Source organism: Leuciscus leuciscus, assembly GCF_965113295.1.
Source record: "Leuciscus leuciscus genome assembly, chromosome: 1".
In the NCBI taxonomy this organism is placed as follows: Eukaryota; Metazoa; Chordata; class Actinopteri; order Cypriniformes; family Leuciscidae; genus Leuciscus; species Leuciscus leuciscus.
The window spans coordinates 7,673,337-7,692,577 of NC_138725.1; the positions used below are offsets into that span (position 1 = coordinate 7,673,337).

A 19,241-nucleotide genomic window follows, 5' to 3' on the forward strand; every position below is an offset into this window, starting at 1 on the left:
ATGTAAAGTATACACTATCTTATTGGTTAACTCGCTGTAACTCCTCTCATATTCTTGCTATATCTTCTGAGACAAAGATGCTAATAAACTTGAGAGATACATTTTCTCCCTCAGCGCTGGGTTTGGCATTGTTCATTCAATCTAACAGTAGCCTATGTTTATTTCTGTTTATGCTTTCAACTGTTTTTCTTACCATTATTTATATTTGGAAGAATTTAACTAAACCAACTCAGTAACTTATATATGTTTGATTTTGGCAGATCAACTCCTCCCACTGTAATTCATCATCAGTGAAGCTCCTCCCACAGTAACTCATCATCAGTGAAGCTCCTCCCACTGTAATTCCCCTATAAATGCTGTAAATTCCCATCAGCTACAAGTGAAGACGAGCATCAGAGCATCAGGAAGAGCTGAAATCTGCAAAGGCTGAATTTATTAAAGAGGACAGTGAGAACATGAGTGATCCAGAACCCTGCAGAATGAAACACACTGAAGATCCTGAAGAACAAAGAGGTTGGTGTTTATTCTTCATTCATTCATGATGCTGAAGAACATTCATGAAACATTCAAGCACTTCATTACATTTAGATAAAGTTAAAACTATGACATGGCTGCAAAAGTTTATTTTTTAACAAATGGTCAGTAAAAGGGAGGTTTCATATTGTCAACATCAGGTCAAACTAAATTTAAATATTTTAACTGTTCTATTTTACAACATATGGTTTACAATTTGTAACAATGTTACCAGAATTTGTGCGTATTTTTACGAACATGTATAACAAATAATAATCATTCAAAATGTACATTTTACAATCTACTCTGCTTTACTGCAAACATTTGTGTTCTTTCTCGCAGTGAAATTCCCTTGATCTTGTGTTCCTTGTGTCCCACTTTCACATGTGTGTAAAGTCAATGGAAGGAGAAGTTTAGTGTGAATGGCCCTTAACACTATATATTTTTACATTAAGCACTAACAGTTCAAAAGAAGTATATTTAAAACTAGATTTCTTAGTGGTTTTAAAAATATTACTATAAATTACAGCAACACCTCCCCCTTTGCCTTTCAGACAAGGTTCGTGTTTATTACTGTAATCTTGCGGGGTGGACTCATTTAAAGTAATGTAATCGTTTGGTTTTAGCCAGGTTTCTGTAAAACACAGCACATCTATCAGGGATGCAAACGGCGCCTCCAGCTTTTTTGTTTCGGCGCCTCCAGCTTTTTTCACGTCACTTTGGGTGACTTGGGTCTGAGAGGGTCTGCTTATAATTTCAAAAGTCACCTGAAGCCATTCCATAGCTTAATGTGAGGGACAGAAGTCTATTTACATCATTAAATTAAAGTTTACGGAAACTCGTTTTCCCTCCTCTGCGGCTGTCAATCATTCTCCATTCAGTATTCAAACAGCGCGGGCGCCTCGTCCGGTTGGATGCACGGTAAAACTCTCTCCAATATGATATATTCACATTATAATGCTTGATCTGTAGATAAAAGGCTGTGGATTTGCATAAAATAACTTTATTTTGTGTATTTGTATTGTATGTTTGCTGCTGTTTTTAAACGACTTGCTACCGTGTGCCTGTTCACAAGGACTATGAATCGGCATCAAACGCACAATAACTGGAATTTAAAACTGTGAAGAAACAAATGATCAATAAACACTAGGATTATATCCTAGTTATACACTAGGATTTGTGCGCTCGACATTTCTTCGCTTTGTGCCGTGAACTTTGAGCACATCATTCTGCACCCGCGATGCGCATACGCGCTTTGTGCGCTCTGTTTTGAAGTGTTTCATATTACCGATATCATGGTTTTGCGCACTGAAAGATAATTAAAAGCCTATATTTTTTATACCTAACCTTCACAATACATTTAAAAAAAGCATAATTTAATTGTAGATTATTTCTGTGTAGTGTAGGCTATATAAATATATACACTTCTGAATTCTTGACATTCATAAATATAAAATTGTGAAATGTATGATTGCCTGATTGAATTTTATAAGAGTACTAATAGTAATTTGTTTTTATTAACATGTTTAGATTTTATAAAATTACTGTGCAGATTTTTTCAAGAATTACTTTTTGCTGCTGATTTATACACTCACTAAGTTTAATAAAAATACACAATACATTTATGTAATATTTAAAGGTGTTAACTGTAATCTTACACTGCAAAATAACTTACAAAGGATTAAATTCATCACAATTATGTAAGTATCTGGATATTTGCCGCGGGGCGAGGGCTTCGATAACCTCTCTCTTTTTTGACCATACATGTGTTTGCATCCCTGATTATTATCTGAAATCATAACGAGTGATTTTGGAGTAAGGGATCGAATATTCAGCAACCCAAGCTTTAGCATTTGCTCATCTGTATTATACCTGTTTTTTATTGGTTGAACATCAATAAAATTTTTAACCTTTGGTGGGTTTGGACATTTTTTGGATTTCCAAATTCAGGGAACAGACACAGTCTCTATATGAAGATATCTAGGTGCAAGAGGCTCTATGTGATGGGATTTATCTGACCTTGGGGACGCGAGGCCGCTTTGTCATTTTTTATCTCTAAGACTATGTATATTACTAGAGAGAAGAGCAGCACCATCCCAGGACAGATGTATACCATCTCTTTTCAACAGGTCAGGTCTGCCCCAAAAACTTTTCCAATTGTCTGTGAATTCTATATTATTAAGCGGACACAACTTCGACAGCCAATCTCATGACTCATGACAATCTCATGACTCCGGTGAACAGGAAGGGGGCCAGAGCAAATTACAGTGCCTGACATCATACTTGCGAATTCACACACCTCTTTAATATATATTTTGGTGATCTCCGACTGGCGGAGTCGAACATCATTAGTGCCGACGTGAATAATGATCTTAGAGAATTTACGATTAGCATTAGCCAGCACTTTTAAATTTGCTTTGATGTCAGGCGCTCTGGCTCCCGGCAAACATGTGACTATGGTGGCTGGTGTCTCTATTTTCACGTTCCGTCTGATCGAATCACCAATTATTAGGCCACAATCAACAGAATTCACAGTGGGTGTTTCACTGAGCGGGGAGAATCTGTTTTTTAATAACAGGACAAGACATTACTCACCGTGTTTGTTTACTGATTCTTACTCACCTGGGGCCTCATTTATAAAACTTTGCGTAGGATTTGCGTCAGAAGTGGCGTACGGATGAAACATAGGATGTGCGTACGCACAGAAATATTTGGATTTATAAAACCGTGCGCACGCACATCCTACGCAGGTTTCCCTTAGTAAATCACAATCAATTCTAAATGTAGCGCAGCTTTTGCGGCTTCATGTCACGCCCATAGTTGCCCATAAATGGTCCGTGAAACGCCCACAAGTTAATATTCATCGATTGCGAAATCATGGCAAACACAGAGAGGAAAACCAAGAGCGTAAGATCAGCCATTGTGCGTCATTAGGCATTGTGATGGCATCATGGCATTTTATTACCATCCATTTGACTGCATCTGACAAGCTACAGATGTGTTATGAGGATGAATTGAACTTTTTATGAACTCAAAGGCGTGGGCGCGCGCAAGAGAAAATAACAATAAATAACTAAGCGCATGGGTGGCGCGTTAACAGGCTAGCAAATAACAAGTGTGCTGTGCTAATAATAACGGAAGCTAGCGATGTCAGGTTAATCTGAGATATGTTAGGTAAGCTGTATTTAGTAGTATAAATAACTAGAAATGATAGTAAATTATGGTTCAAAACAGAGAGAATTACGAGGCTATACAGAGCTTATAGCACTGAAGCAAACAAACTCACAGCAGGCAGCGAGGCAGACAGGAGCAATCCTTTCAAGTGTATTTTACAATAAGAGTTTTACTGTCGTTTCAGACCTGATGGAAGAGAGCGAGGAGAGTGAAGAACTGAGTGAAGTGGAGGAGGAACATCATCTCCAACCTGGAGGAAAACCTTTGAGTCGCTTAAAAACTAAACAGACATTTTTAAAGAAAAGAAGAGCCAAGAAATCTTTTACCTGCACTCAGTGTGGAAAGGGTCTCACAACCAAACATAATCTTGAATGTCACATGAGGATCCACACCGGAGAGAAGCCGTTCACCTGCACTCAGTGTGGAAAGAGTCTCACAAACAAACGAGGTCTTGAATGTCACATGAGGATCCACACCGGAGAGAAGCCGTTCACCTGCACTCAGTGTGGAAAGAGTCTCACAAACAAACGACGTCTTGAGATTCACATGAGGATCCACACGGGAGAGAAGCCGTTCTCATGTGATCAGTGTGAAAAGAGATTCTCAGACAAACAAGATCTTAAGATTCACATGAGAGTTCATACAGGAGAGAAGCCACATGAATGCAATCAATGTGGGAATAGTTTCACTCAATCATCATCCCTTAAGAAACACATGAGGATCCATACCGGAGTGAAGCCGTTCACATGCCATCAATGTGGGAATAGTTTCAGTCAATCTTCACACCTTAATGTTCATATGATGATCCACACCGGAGTGAAGCCGTTCACATGTGATCAGTGTGGAAAAACATTTCTTAGTGCATCACACCTGAAGAGACACCTGACAGTTCATATGAAGGAGAAGCCGCATTCATGTTCTGTGTGTGGAAAGAGTTTTTCACTGCTGTCTAATTTACATAAACATGAGAAAACTCACACTGGTGTAAGAGAGTACATGTGCTTTGAGTGTGAGAAGACTTTTGCTACAAGGATACATTTAAAACAGCACGACAGAATTCACACTGGAGAAAAACCTTACAAGTGTTCACACTGTGACAAGAGATTCAGTATGTCATCACATCTGAAAAGACATGAGATGATCCACACTGGAGAGAAACCTTACAAGTGTTCACACTGTGACAAGAGATTCAGTCTGTCAGCAAATCAGAAAAGACATGAGAGGATCCACACTGGAGAAAAACCTTACAAGTGTTCACACTGTGACAAGAGTTTCAAAGACTTAACAGGTCTGAGATCACATGAGAGGATCCACAGCAGAGAGAAGCCGCACACGTGTGATCAGTGTGGAAACAGTTTCTCTTTTAAAAGTCACCTGAAGCTACACATGAAGATCCATGCAGTGGAGAAACCACATCAACACAGTCTGAGATCACGGTAAGTAGTTCATCTTTATGTGCTGAGAAACAAAAGCTGCTTTTCCACCTTCAGAAAAGGTTCCAGTTGTGTTTCCACTTGAGTCTGGTACGGCACGGCACAATTACAAACCGTTCTCGGCCCTGAACTCTCAGCACACTTGGCTAACCGTGCCTAACCGTGATGGTTGAATGTGTTTACTAGTGGTGGAAATTTGGATTCTTTCCAGAGATTCGTTCATTTTCAATTCGTTCACCAAAATGATTTGTACATTGATTTGTTCAGTGACAATTTCTTCATATTACATAAAGACGCCAGCAGGGGGCGAAAAAGAGTCTCTTATGTGTTGTCTTAAGTCCACGATAGTATTTACTTGTAAAAAATAAATAAAAATATTTGGCTTTATTAAAAAATGAGTGATTATAATCAAGGTACTGAAATGCTATTGGCCGACACTACACAAATGAGACCTAACCAATACTGGCCTTTTTTTTTTTTTTTTTTTTTTTTTTACAGTGAAGGGGGTGGATTGAAATCCACTGCTGCTTCAATGTATATGTAATGAGTGATTATAATCAAGGTATTAATCAATGTTTTTCCTTCTAAATATCACATGGGTTGAATTACTTCTCTGGAGATTTTACTTTGTTATGGAAGTTACCAGTGTGATTACTGAAATGTTTCATGTATTTTTTAATGTATGTATTTGATATCTGAATGCAGTAACAGTGCTTGCCTATTTATCCCGGCTTCCAAAAATGATATAGGGACTGGTTTTATGTTTGAGAAAGGTCTTCAACGTGTTAAAACATTTCTCAGTTAAAGCCTTATTTTACATTTAGACTAAAGTGTCCAATATCCTTGAGAAAAAGAACTTGTTATCTTGATGTTTTGAGACGAGACTCCTGTTTATAGTTCGAGCCTGGCCAGATCCAACCTTGGAAAAGATGTGTGTCGGTGTGTGTGTTAGTCTTGGTTACAGGTTAAGGAACCTCTGGCATTGGAGATTGACTGAGTTGTTGTTCGGGACATGCTGGCACCCAGCAACCCAAATCCGAGTGTCAAATGCATAATCTATGGAAATATGCTTCAGTTTATCTGTATATGTGTGGATAATGACTATGTTTATCTATTTCTTTGCCAATCAGAATCATTCAACCTGTACGCAATGACATAGCTTAGACCTTGGAAATGGTATAACTGCTGTGATCTTTGTAACTGTAAGCGGGGCGGCCTACAAACTCCTGTGTGAGTCTTGAAGTTGAACTTCTGCTGATGAAACTGCAAACTATCTTCAGTAAAACTTTTCTTAAATTTTTTATAATTCTGACTCCGGGTCTTCTTTCAAACATCTGGTCCTTGGGTCCTAAACTGTTAACCCCTAACAACGTGAAGGACTATAATGCATTAAGATCTCGTTCAAGTACTGCTTAGGAGCTAAACCATTTAGTGCTTTGTAAGTAATCAGCAATATTTAAAAATGTATATGATGTTTAATAGGGAGCCAGTGCAGTTTTGACAGAACTGGGCTAATATGGTCATACTTCCTGGTTCTAGTAAGAACTCGAGCTGCTGCGTTTTGGACCAGCTGTAGTTTGTCTATTAAGCGTGCAGGGCAACCACCCAGTAGAGCATTACAATAATCTAGCCTTGAGGTCATGAACGCATGAACTAATTGTTCCGCATTTGTCATTGAGAGCATATGACGTAATTTAGATATATTTTTAAGATGGAAAAATGCGGTTTTACAAATACTAGACACGCGACTTTCAAATGAAAGATTGGTATCAAAGAGCACACCCAGGTTCCTAACCGACGACGAAGACTTAACAGAGCAGCCATCAAGTGTTAGACAGTATTCTAGATTATTACGTGAGGAAGTTTTTTGTCCAATAATTAGAATCTCTGTTTTTTCAGAATTTAGAAGCAGGAAATTACTAGTCATCCAATTTTTTATATCATCTATGCATTCCGTTCATTTTGTGAATTGGAAAGTTTTGTTAGGTTTTGAAGAAATATACAGCTGAGTATCATCAGCATAACAGTGAAAGCTAATTCCATGTTTCCTAATGATATCTCCTAATGGTAGCATGTACAGAGTGAACAGCAACGGTCCTAGTACTGAGCCTTGTGGTACGCCATACTGAACTTGTGATCGATGAGACATCTCTTCATTTACTGCTACAAACTGAAGTATGATTTAAACCATGCTAATGCAATTCTACTAATGCCAACATCATTTTCGAGTCTATTTAAAGGGCACCTATTATGCAAAATTCACTTTTACATGGTGTTTGAACATAAATGTGTGTTGGCAGTGTGTGAGCAAAACTAACCTAGAATGATAAAAATCCACCCAGTTTTTTTTACAGTCTCAATAAATCATAAGCACTGTCTCAGAATGAGCTGTTCTCAGATTCTATGCAGTGTGACGTAGAATTGCACAGGCCCCTCCCACGACTGTTGATTGACACTGCAGTTTGAGCATAGACCCGCCCTGAGTGAGTTGGACACAGTGTCCTCCATTGTTTTCGACGCTTCGACGCATTGCCGCTGTAGACAAGAATGTCTCCTAAGCGATTGAGGTATTTTGTTGGATGTAAGAATGAACATAGCAGTCTTCATTTACTCTCGTTGTTACTCGAGGATGGATCTGTACTGTTCGTGATCCAGCTTACGGTCTCTGGAGGAGCGACAGGACTAACATCACTGCCAAAATATGTGATCACCATGCATGTATATTTTTGAATTTTTAAGAGAATAATGTTTATGCATGGTTATTGAAAATAATAAACTATTAAAAATGTATTCATGTTTAGACTTTATGTTCTCTTAGCCAATCAGAAGTCAACGATGATGTATGTCCTTGGAAAAGGTATAATTGGTGTGAGATTTTGTGTAAGGTAGAGTTAGCTTGCGACCTCCTCGTGAGACTTTGACGCTGGCTCTACCAATTTAACTGCAAATTATTCTTCAGTAAATTTTTACTTATTTGATTGAACTTCACGACTCCTGGCGCCTCATTTATAAACGTTGCATACGCACAAAAGAAGGCATACGCCGCTCTCTACGCAATAATTGGTATTTATAAAAAGCAAACTTGATGGGAAAATGTGCGGTCCTTCACGCAAGGTCTGACCCAGGCGTACGCATAAAAACAGGTGAAATGAGAAATGGCGACACCGTCGGCAGAGGGAAGAAACACGTGAAAGTGTGTGAAACTGTAGACCGTTGTGTAAAAGAAATGGCAATACTGCCTCTCACAAATAACATGAAGATTTCACAAAGCAAGTCTTACAATTAACAGCCGACACGAACACCTGTTTGATCGATCTGCAGTGTAAAACAAACAAAAGCAAACGAAGATTACAACAGAAATGCAAATTAACACATATTTGCAAAAAGAAAAGTGAAATATGTTCTACAATAATATTGGCATGTTATGCAATTCATCCTCATAACACATCTGTAGCTTGTCAAATGGATGGTAATAAAATGCCATGATGCCGTCACAATGCGTAATGACGTGAGTGAAGTTACGTTTCTTGGTTTTCCTCTGTGTGTTTGCCATGACTATTTATGGGCAACTATGGGCGTGACATGAATCCGCAAAAGCTGCGCTACATTTAGAATTGATTGTGATTTATTAAGGGAAAACTGCGTAGGATGTGCGTGCGCACGGTTTTATAAATCCGAATATTTCTGTGCATACGCACGTCCTATGTTTCATCTGTACGCCACTTTTGACGCAAATCCTACGCAAAGTTTTATAAATGAGGCCCCTGGTCTTCTTTCATCATATCTGGTCCTGGGTCTGATAACTGTACCCCCTTACACTAGAGACAAAGATGAATTAATGATATTAAGAAGAGGTTCTAAGACCTCTGGAAGCATCTCTTTCAGTAGCTTAGTCGGAATAGGGTCTAACATACATGTTGTCGATTTAGATGAATTAACGAGTTTGCAAAATTCTTCCTCTCCTATAGCAACGAATGAATCAAATTTTTCCTCAGGGAGACTAAAATGCACTGCCTGATGCGATACTGTAGTAGACGGTTGCATGGTTATAATTTTGTCCCTGATATTATCAATCTTACAAGTGAAGAAGTTCATAAAGTCATTACTGCTGTGTTGCTTGGAAACTTCTGGGTTTGAAGCTTTCTTTTTCGTTAGTTTAGCCACTGTTTCAAATAAATACCTGGAATTATGTTTATTTTCTTCTAATAGGTTAGAAAGACTCAACCCAGGGTTTGGGTAGAAAAAATAACACAAGATGGGAAAAACCAAGTTTTTATTATTCACTGATTTGAAACATTGAAAAAACGCCACACGCTGGTCAGAATAGTGTAAATGCAACAAAAACTCAGGCCAAACATGCATAAAAAGCAGTGAATTTTCTTTTCCCTGGACATGTCTGGCCAGCTTTGCAGGTCATGCATTCAGCTTCAAACGGATCCTGATTGATTAAACTCTTTACTCATTTTATCAACATCTCATTGTTATTGTCCATTTTCTTATTTTCTTCTGATTCTGCTTGAATTAGTTATAATTTTAGTTCTGAAAGTCATGAAGTATCCTGATATGATTGCTTTTTGAGCTTTCCGTGTTTTAACTGACTTAATAGAGCTTTTAAATGCATAATAAATGATATTTCACAGCACACATGACTGACATTGAATGAGATTGCTCTGTCTACATTATTAACAGTTTCATATTCAGTATCATATATACATTTCAAAGAGTTTGTTCTAGTCAGTTTGAAGTTCATTCACACCATGAGGCTTCATGAAGTCACAACAATCACTATGAACTTTAAACAACACCAGCCCCGGCTCCAGCTTTGAGATGTAGGGTGGGCCAAGTGAAACTCCTAGTTTTAACATTATAGTTTTTTTTCCCCGTAACCAAATTTTTATTTTATAAAAAAAGAGGAAGGTCTAGATATTTGCAGGGCTCAACTCAAATGAGCTTTTCTACAGGTTTGTTCTGGTTCAGATTTTTACTTGCCCTGCAATAATCTTCACTGGACCCACCACAAAAAAAATATTATAAGTATTTTAATAAATATAAAGACAAGTAAACAGTGCAAGTAAAAAGACCAAAGATCAGGTCTGGGGCCCCTGGGCTTGAGGTTATGTTCGGGCCCTACATATGCTGTGAATGACCTTAACTAGAACATCATTATAGAGTAGCACAACATACACAACAATTAAAATATAGCCTATCTGAGGTTCCTAGAACAATTAATATGCAACATGCCAAGCCTAGTCAAAGTTTAGAGGTAATATTAAATAGTCATTAAAGTCACAATATGTAATATTTTTGCATTAAAATATCCCAAAATCTCAAGGCCAGTGTTATATATTTTGTTAAGTTGATTACTTACAATATCCCAAATGTTTCTGGACAAATGCGCAAGTTATAGTTGTAGCGTCTATAAAGCAACAAACGTTAGCTTGTTTCCTGCAGTCGTTATGCAACACAATTATTCTTTACCGATTGCAGCTGGTTCTGTCGACAAAACATGCTTAATTTGATATTTTCCAAATGTAGCATTCGGTAATAGTTATGTTTATGTAAGGAAAGTATTATTGCTTTAGGTTTGTGTTTAATTATTGAAATTGTTTATCACGTCTGGTGTTTATGGCCATGTAACTAAATATAGCATGTGTTATACATAAAGATTAATCAGTATTTTGGCAAATGATGTGGGTATGTTCGAATGTACTTTTACAACAATTGTTTAGAACACGTAAAACTGCGGCGCGTTATCACAACAATGAATTCGACAAATACAGCAACATCTATGATAACCAATTTAGTATTAAACCTTACTTTTCTTGCGGTTAATTCATTTTAATTAAAATAAAAGTGTGATGAGGTTCAAGAGTCAGGAAGAAAGAAGACAGGGGTCGGCGCGCACAACACGCATTCACCGTGGCTAACATTACAGCGACGGCACAAAACAGTTCAAAAATGAGAGCTCGGATCCACCGGTTTTCTTTCTCTGCGTCCAATTTTCTCTCCATACGAGTCCTCGTATTGTCCTCGTTACAAAATTTGTAAGACGTGTTGATGAACCACTGAAATGATTTTGGAAACATTATTTTAAGGTAAAAAATCTTCCTTAGTGTTACTTTAATGGTGAAGCTGCTGCAGGAAAAGCACACAAACCAAACTAACTTCAAGATTCCAGGTTTTGTTGCTCAGCACATAAAGATAAACTACTCACCGTGATCTCACACTGTGTTGATGTGGTTTCTCCACTGCATGGATCTTCATGTGTCGCTTCAGGTCGTGACTTTTAATAGAGAAACTCTTTCCGCACTGATCACACGTGTGCGACTTCTCTCTGCTGTGGATCCTCTCATGTGATCTCAGATGTGCTGACCGACTGAATCTCTTGTCACAGTGTGAACACTTGTAAGGTTTTTCTCCAGTGTGGATCCTCTCATGTGTTTTCAGAGATGATGATCGATTGAATCTCTTCCCACATTGATCACATGAGAACGGCTTCTCTCCAGTGTGAATTCTCATGTGACGCTCAAGACTATGTTTGCATGTGAAACTCTTTCAGCACTGAGTGCAGGTGAAAGATTTCTTGGCTCTTTTTTTCTTTAAAAATGTCTTTTTAGTCTTTGAGCGACTCAAAGGTTTTTCTCCAGGTTGGACATGATGTTCCTCCTTCACTTCACTCAGTTCTTCACTCTCCTCTTTCACTTCACTCGGTTCTTCACTCTCCTCCTTCACTTCACTCGGTTCTTCACTCTCCTCCTCCACTTCACTCGGTTCTTCACTCTCCTCCTTCACTTCTCTCGGTTCTTCACTCTCCTCCTCCACTTCACTCGGTTCTTCACTCTCCTCCTCCACTTCTCTCGGTTCTTCACTCTCCTCCTCCACTTCTCTCGGTTCTTCACTCTCCTCCTCCACTTCTCTCGGTTCTTCACTCTCCTCCTCCACTTCACTCGGTTCTTCACTCTCCTCCTCCACTTCACTCGGTTCTTCACTCTCCTCCTTCAATTCACTCAGTTCTTCACTCTCCTCCTTCACTTCACTCGGTTCTTCACTCTCCTCCTCCACTTCACTCAGTTCTTCACTCTCCTCCTTCACTTCACTTGGTTCTTCACTCTCCTCCTCCACTTCACTCAGTTCTTCACTCTCCTCGCTCTCTTCCATCGGGTCTGACATGAAAGAAAAACTCATTGTACAATTTTCTAAATAATCATAATAGTTCAAAGAGAGAAATATGGAGTGAATGAAGATTCAAATTATCCCAGATGTAACAGACAACTGCAATAAAATAATACAATAATTTATGTCTTTTATTTTTGTCTATTAACGTTTTAATTAAGGGTCGTTCACACTAAACTTCTCCTTCCGTTGACTTCACATGCAAGTGAAAGTGGGACACAAGAAACACAAAATCAAGTGAATTTCACTGCGAGAAAGAACACAAATGTTTGCAGTAAAGCAGAGTAGATTGTAAATTTGTATATTTTGGAATGATTATTTGTTATACATGTTCGTAAAAATAGGCACAAAAAACCCTTCCTTTACTGACCATTTGTTAAAAAATAAACTTTTAAAAACAGTTAAAACAATATTTAGCTTGATCTGATGTTGACAATCAATATAAAAATGTCTCCAACCTCCCTTTACTGACCATTTGTTGAAGAAAAACCCAGAACATTCTGTACCGTTTCATTGTTTAACTGTTTATCTAAATGTGATGAAGTGCTTGAATGTTTCTAACATGAATGTTCTTCAGCATCATGAATGAATGAAGAATAAACACCAACCTATTTGTTCTTCAGGATCTTCAGTGTGTTTCATTCTGCAGGGTTCTGGATCACTCATGTTCTCTCTGTCCTCTTTAACCCCCTGAGGTCGGCGGTATCGCCGGCGATACCAGCTTGCTTTTTTTTTATCAGTGTAAAAGAAACTCATAATTACTCTGTTGACTTTGATTTTCCATAGGAGTTTCATACATCAATCGATTCTGTTAAATGTGTATTATTTTTGTGTATACACTGTAAAAAAAAAAAAAGTTGACTTAACTTAAAATTTCGAGGCAACTTGCTGCATGGCTTTTTTGAGTTTACTCAACTTTTAAATCAAGTAGTTCACTTAACTCAATTCACCAAGTAAAGTCACATTTCTCCCAACTTAAGATCTTTTGTGCAGCTGATTGAGTTTTTGTAGTTAAAAAAACTTTAAAAATTCAAAAATTTCAACTTTTAATGTTATGTTAACTTAACTTAATAAAGTATGTTAAGTGGACTAAAAATGTGTTTTTAAACATTACAGGTTTAAAAAAATAAAACTACTACATTCTTGAAATTTTGTTGGAAGTTTTATTTCATAACAGCAAAAAACAATGTTCAACAGCTATACTTATTCTTAAAGTAATAAAACAAAATGCAGAAAAAACACTTTTTCTTTATCATTCAAAGTGTTATCACATTGACACGTTCTATGCGTAACATTTAAAATTGTTAATATGAAACACAAATGAGCAATGTAAGTGCAAGTTAAAGCAGCACGCTGACTTTTTGGGACTTTAGCTTATTTACTGTTTCCCCAGAGTTAGATAAGTCCATACACACCCTTTTCATCTCTGTGCATGCCGTAACTCTGTCTGACACACCCACCACTAGCCTAGCTTAGCACACAGACTGGAGGTAAATGATTCAAACTAGCATACCAATCCCAAATAAGTGACAAAATAACACCAACATTTTCCTATTTACATGTTAAGATTTGTATAGTTACAGCTAGTATAAATAACAAGGTCTTTTTTTTTTTGTCACATATTGGGAGCAGTATGCTAGCTGGAGCCATTTGCCTCCAGTCTTTGTGCTAAGCTAGGCTGGCAGTGGGATCGTCAGACAGAGTTACAGCACACACAGAGATGAGAAGGGTATGTATGGACTTATTTAACTCTGGGGTATACTGTGAATAAGCTAATGGCCTAAAAAGTTGGCGTGTTCCTTCAACGTTTGGGCTTAAATTGCTGAAACAGTGGCACAATGTTTTTCACAACCTCAAGTTTACAGTTTAAAAACAAGTCACAGTAAAATCTTAGTTTTGAGGTACTAGCAGAACAATGAGAGCTCATCTCCATGAACACCTTCAATAACCTCAAAAGAGTATTTCAGTTTCTCTGGGTACTCAAAATCAACGGCAAACAGAAAGCCGAAAAAGTATATGCAAGTGCAGGTTAACGTTTGGCCTTAAAGTGCTGAAAGAGTGGCACAATGTTTATCACAATCAAGTTTACAGTAAAAAACAAAACAAAAACAAAATGCAAGCACATTTCAAAAAATACAAAAAAAAACTATGTACTTGCATCTTAAATGCTTAAGATAAATGCAACATCACAGTAATAGCTTATTTTTTAGGGACATTACCCTAGGAGAACAATGAGTGCTGCCCATCTCCATGAACACCTTCTCAATAACCTCGAAAGTGTATTTTAGTTGCTTCGGGTACTCAAAATCCAAGGCAAACAGAAGGCCGAAGAGGTAAGCAAGTGCAGACTGCAAATCTGCAGCATCTTTCAGTACAATTACCTCCTCCAACACAACAGAAAATTTGATGACACTGGGCAGTGTGCTGGGGCAGGCATCATCTTCAATTACAATAAGGATTCCCACCTTCATCCCTCTGGTCTGTCTGTCCTCTGGAGTCTTGTCCTGGTGATAATAATAATAATAAAAAAAGAATAAATCAGTATCACTTGACACCAACAACAACAACAACAAAAAAAAAGGAACTATTAAGTAATTGATGTGCTCTAAATTTTGCAATCCCACCTGCAGAATCTGCAAGATGTTAATAATTTTATAAAGTACATAAATACACAAAATACAATTGGCTATTTTTCAATTTAGTACTGCCCTGAATAAGCTACATCACAAAAAAGCAATTATAATAACCAAGATGGTATATTTTCAGTTTCATTAAAATTCAAAATATTAGAGATTAACAAATTGCATACAAAATCAATGACTGAATCATGGTGTATTTGCAAAAATATACTTTAAATCAATAACTAATGAATAATCAAAACAATCTGTTTGTTGTTAAAGGAGAACTTCAGTCAATTTTAACATTGAGATAATTTTACAGTACATAGAACAGTGTACACTGTTGGGTACTGTCGAACAGTCGACCGAAAACAGGATGTAAACACGATGTGTGCTGGCTGAATTAACATCACTTTTATTCATATCTTTTACATCTAATGCAGTCAGTCATATTCACCGTACTCCCTCTTGAAGGAATCACTCATAATGGCTGGGCACTTGAAATGTCATATCAAGGATGTTAAGAGGCTAAAAGCAGGTTTAAAACTAGTCCCATTTAAGTCAACAGGGTGCAAATTTTAAAAAGAGGATAACACGTGTAGGCAACACTGATTTTTGACGTTGTATACTCCAAATTGACAAAAAAAAAAAAAAAAAAAATCTCCATGTTAAATTTAATTGGAGTTCTGCTTTAAAGAGGTTGTTCAGAGTAATTTCAACCTAGAGTCCTTTGCACTATGACCATGAGTCAAACACCCACCTGGGGGCGGGTTTGGCTCAAGGTCATGGTGCAAAGGACCCTAAGGTTGAAATTACTCAGAACCATCCCTTTAACACAAAAATTCCCATTACCATGGCAAGATGATGTATAAGTAATGAAACATGACTCACCTGGCATGTTCTAAAAAGTGCTGAAGAGTCTTCTCTGAGAAACACTGGGAGACCTTCCAGGACGGTTTGCCTTCTATGAGACACAATATTTGTGGTCTAAAAAAAAAAAAGGGTACAAAACAACAACAAAAATATTGTAATGCACTGTTATTAATTTAATTTTGTTATGAGTTTGCATGTATTTTTTAAGTCACAGAGCCTCTGCTAATGAGCCCATGAATCAAAATAGATGGCTTTAATAGGAAATCAGTATTGTATGCAGTAAGTTCAGAACCAAAATCTAATCAGCTAGTGAACACTTGACATACATTGTCATAATTCTTCAAAAATATCTTCTGAAAATAAAATATCAAATGGCTCTTATAAATCGTTTTTTAAAAACATCTATCTATTGGTAAATTTAACAAGTTACCTGCTGATCAAGCTTGTTGAGAAGATCTTCCATTTCGTTTCCAAATGCCCCCTTTCTTGCTCTGTACAACTTGAGGAGTTGTGGAGTGTGCTGGTGTATTGCTGATCTGAAAGTATCGAGGAGGTCCACACTGGTAATGCGTTTGAATTCATTACATAACTGTTGATAGAAATAAAACAGGTCTTGGTTGTAACATTGACTAACTGGCTTCAAATGGCTTACAACAGACATTTACAAGCAACAGAACAATAAAATGCATTAAAGATCATCTACACCCAAATAATTTCACTTCAACCATCTTCATTTTACCTCATTTGGAAGAAACAGGGCAGGCCATCGTTCCAGCACTTCAGATTTTATGTGCATATATCTGTTAATATCAAATCAAAATCAACTCCATAAAATGATACTTACTTTAAATGAGCCGTTAACTTAGCAGTCTTGTCGATTCCGATGAGTAGAAACACGTGAGAATGCCTAGCCAGGCAAAGGGCACAAGGACAAAATGTGCAGATTTTCACTGACTTTGAGTTGTCTGAAATGGGAAATTTATATTAGCCCACGGCAACGCGTGTGTGAATAACATTAGCCTATAAATTCAAGATAAAGAGTCGACTTTAAAATATTTCTTTGGTGTCACGTTATTGCAAAAAATCCCAAAATAAATAAAGTTAGTTTAAAATAAGTGGCGATTTCGAACTTCTTAACTCAAAACGATTACCTCAGATTCTATTATAAACATTTTACATGCTGAATGCTGAAGTTAGGAGACTTGTTTAACAGTTAAGTTAATCTTGCTCGTAGAAAAAAAAAAATCATACCATGCATACGTTAACAGGGCTTTGCGATCAATAATACATACTAATTTTACAAACAACTTCAAAATAATGCATATATTCTACTTATTACTTACATAAAACGATGACTTTGAGAAGAAACACGTTGGATGCAAGTAAATCCGTAGGTCTCGCACGCTGATGGTCAAAATGGCTCCTTCGTCTTTCCACTGTTCGATGTTCGCGCGCTTCACTGCACATGCGCCAACTTCGTGGTCGTTACAGTGCGCATGCTCCAACTTCCAACCCAACTTGTATGCTTGTTAACTCGCATTTACAAATCGAATTTACAACTAATACTATGTTGGTTCAACAATTGTTGAACCAACGACTTTTCACTAGTTAAGCCAACATTTTTGCATTTAATTGTCCAGTTAACTTAAATATAATAATTAGTCTAACTTTTTGTGAGTTGGATTTTTTACAGTGTACTCACAATAAAAACAAAGTGTTGTGCTTTTTGCCAAATAAAGAAAAATAAACACGAAGCGAGTTCTGCCTTCTCTCTGTCAGTTAAGTCCATTCTGAAACGCGTCCGAAAATGAACAATAACTCAGCGAATACTCAGTCAAACAGGCATACAGACACACAGGCATGAAGCTTGAATTATCTTCTTTTAAATGAAATAATTTATATAAAAAACAAATATTCTCATCTTGTGAAATCTGTATTAAAAAAGAGAGATTCCAGTCGAGCTCATTACAGCTCATTCAAAAATAATGTGACTCCGCCCACGGAGAGCGCGCGCTATTCAAACGCAAATGAATGAGGCAATCCACGCAAACCTGTGAACGCCCCCATTTCAGCTCGAGAAAACACAAGTTTATTCCGATCATTACTTGTTTACACCGTCTCGCAGCGCTGTGAGGAATAATAATAATGCAAAATGTCCCTCAGAAGTGTGGGTATATTGAGGAGCCGACTGAGCTGAGGAAAACTGTAGTAAGTTTTTTTCCTTCTCACGTGAATCGCGTTTCTGTTTTGTGAATGAATGAACGGCAGAGATGCGCGCTGTTTACCACAGTTTAAATTTAAATCGCGTGTGTGAATGAATGATGATGTTTTAGCAAACTGTATTGCTATACTGAGATGAGTAAAAATCGACTGAAATATGTTGAAATAAAATGTAGGCTACTTGTATAAGCAACGTATTAAACTGCAAATTAACATTTATATGCCCTAATATTTCATAAAAACAACGTTACAGTCAGGCGAAATATGAAAGACAACATTTTGTTGACTAGATTTGGGTACAGTTTTTACTGTAGAATATACTGCCACATCAAATAAGCTTTTGTTTAGCAATTTCTATATATATAAAATACTATTTTTGTCAAAAATAAAGTCATCAACTAAGATGTTAGCTGTTCCAATGTTGACTATATTAAAACTAATGAATACATAGATAAAATGTAGGCCTATAATCATTTTTTTTACAAAGAAAGAGTACACTTGAAATATTGTTGAAATTGTAATTATTGTTGTAATTGTAACCTTTTTAATAAAATAGCAAAACATATTTACAAGATAGATGTAAGCAAAATCTTAAATGGTCAATATAAGTCTTCTTCTAAATATATCTTTTGTCCTTGCATTGTGGCTCAGTCAGTGTCACACCTGAGTGAATGGCTCATCATTATGCAGAGTGGGTGGGACATTGTATTCTAAGGTGTAAACCACTCCTCGTTCACGCCCCCCTCGCATATTGGCTTTCCAAGCAAAACCTGTTTTACATCAATTTAAATCAATGTATAGTTTTATGTGAACGATAAAGCAAGACTATTTTCACATAAGTTTGAAGCCAGAACTTGAAGGAACAACATCCATTAGTCAAAAGTCTTATTGACACATATTTATTATGAGTTTTGTGGTCATATTTCAGCAACTTTCATTTTTATTTTTTTCAGTATCCACGCATAAACATTATTCTCTTAAAAATAAAAAAATATACATGCATGGTGATCACATATTTTGGTAGCCCTGTTTGTGCTATATAGAGTGAATTTACACCTTTGCCATTAACATGTTTATAAATAACTGAAAAAAGCACTAATGTCAGAGCATGTCAGAACACCTCCAGGGCCCAGAAAACCGCTCAGACTCCAGAGGGTTAAGAGGGACTCCTAGCCTGGGAAAACCCAGACTACTTCCGGCGAATTTTAATTCTCTCTCCAGGATAGTCTGGAGAAGA

The 19,241-nt window shown here is 37.1% G+C and overlaps 2 protein-coding genes across 3 annotated transcripts in view; one reads left to right on the plus strand and one right to left on the minus strand.

Annotated features, from left to right (window-relative positions):
- The first annotated feature begins 295 nt into the window (after positions 1–295).
- LOC309492503 (uncharacterized protein) overlaps positions 296–19,241 on the plus strand; it is a 148,378-nt gene continuing 129,432 nt past the window's right edge. Inside the window, exon 1 of the mRNA XM_082161521.1 lies at positions 296–513. The gene's annotated coding sequence lies outside the window, so the exon portion shown is untranslated. The remainder of the gene's footprint in view (positions 514–19,241) is intronic.
- LOC309510022 (uncharacterized protein) lies at positions 13,145–17,474 on the minus strand. Of its 2 annotated transcripts, XM_082185017.1 has the most exons (4): positions 16,629–17,474; positions 16,215–16,373; positions 15,803–15,898; positions 13,145–14,797 (listed from the first exon to the last, which is right to left on the minus strand). In XM_082185017.1, exons 2-4 carry the CDS (start codon positions 16,245–16,247, stop codon positions 14,480–14,482), a joined length of 447 nt encoding a protein of 148 aa, XP_082041143.1. In that variant the 5' UTR covers positions 16,248–16,373; positions 16,629–17,474; the 3' UTR covers positions 13,145–14,479. The 2 variants fall into 2 exon arrangements, with proteins under 2 accessions (XP_082041143.1, XP_082041142.1); XM_082185016.1 differs by lacking the exon at positions 16,629–17,474 and having other exon boundaries at positions 16,215–16,409.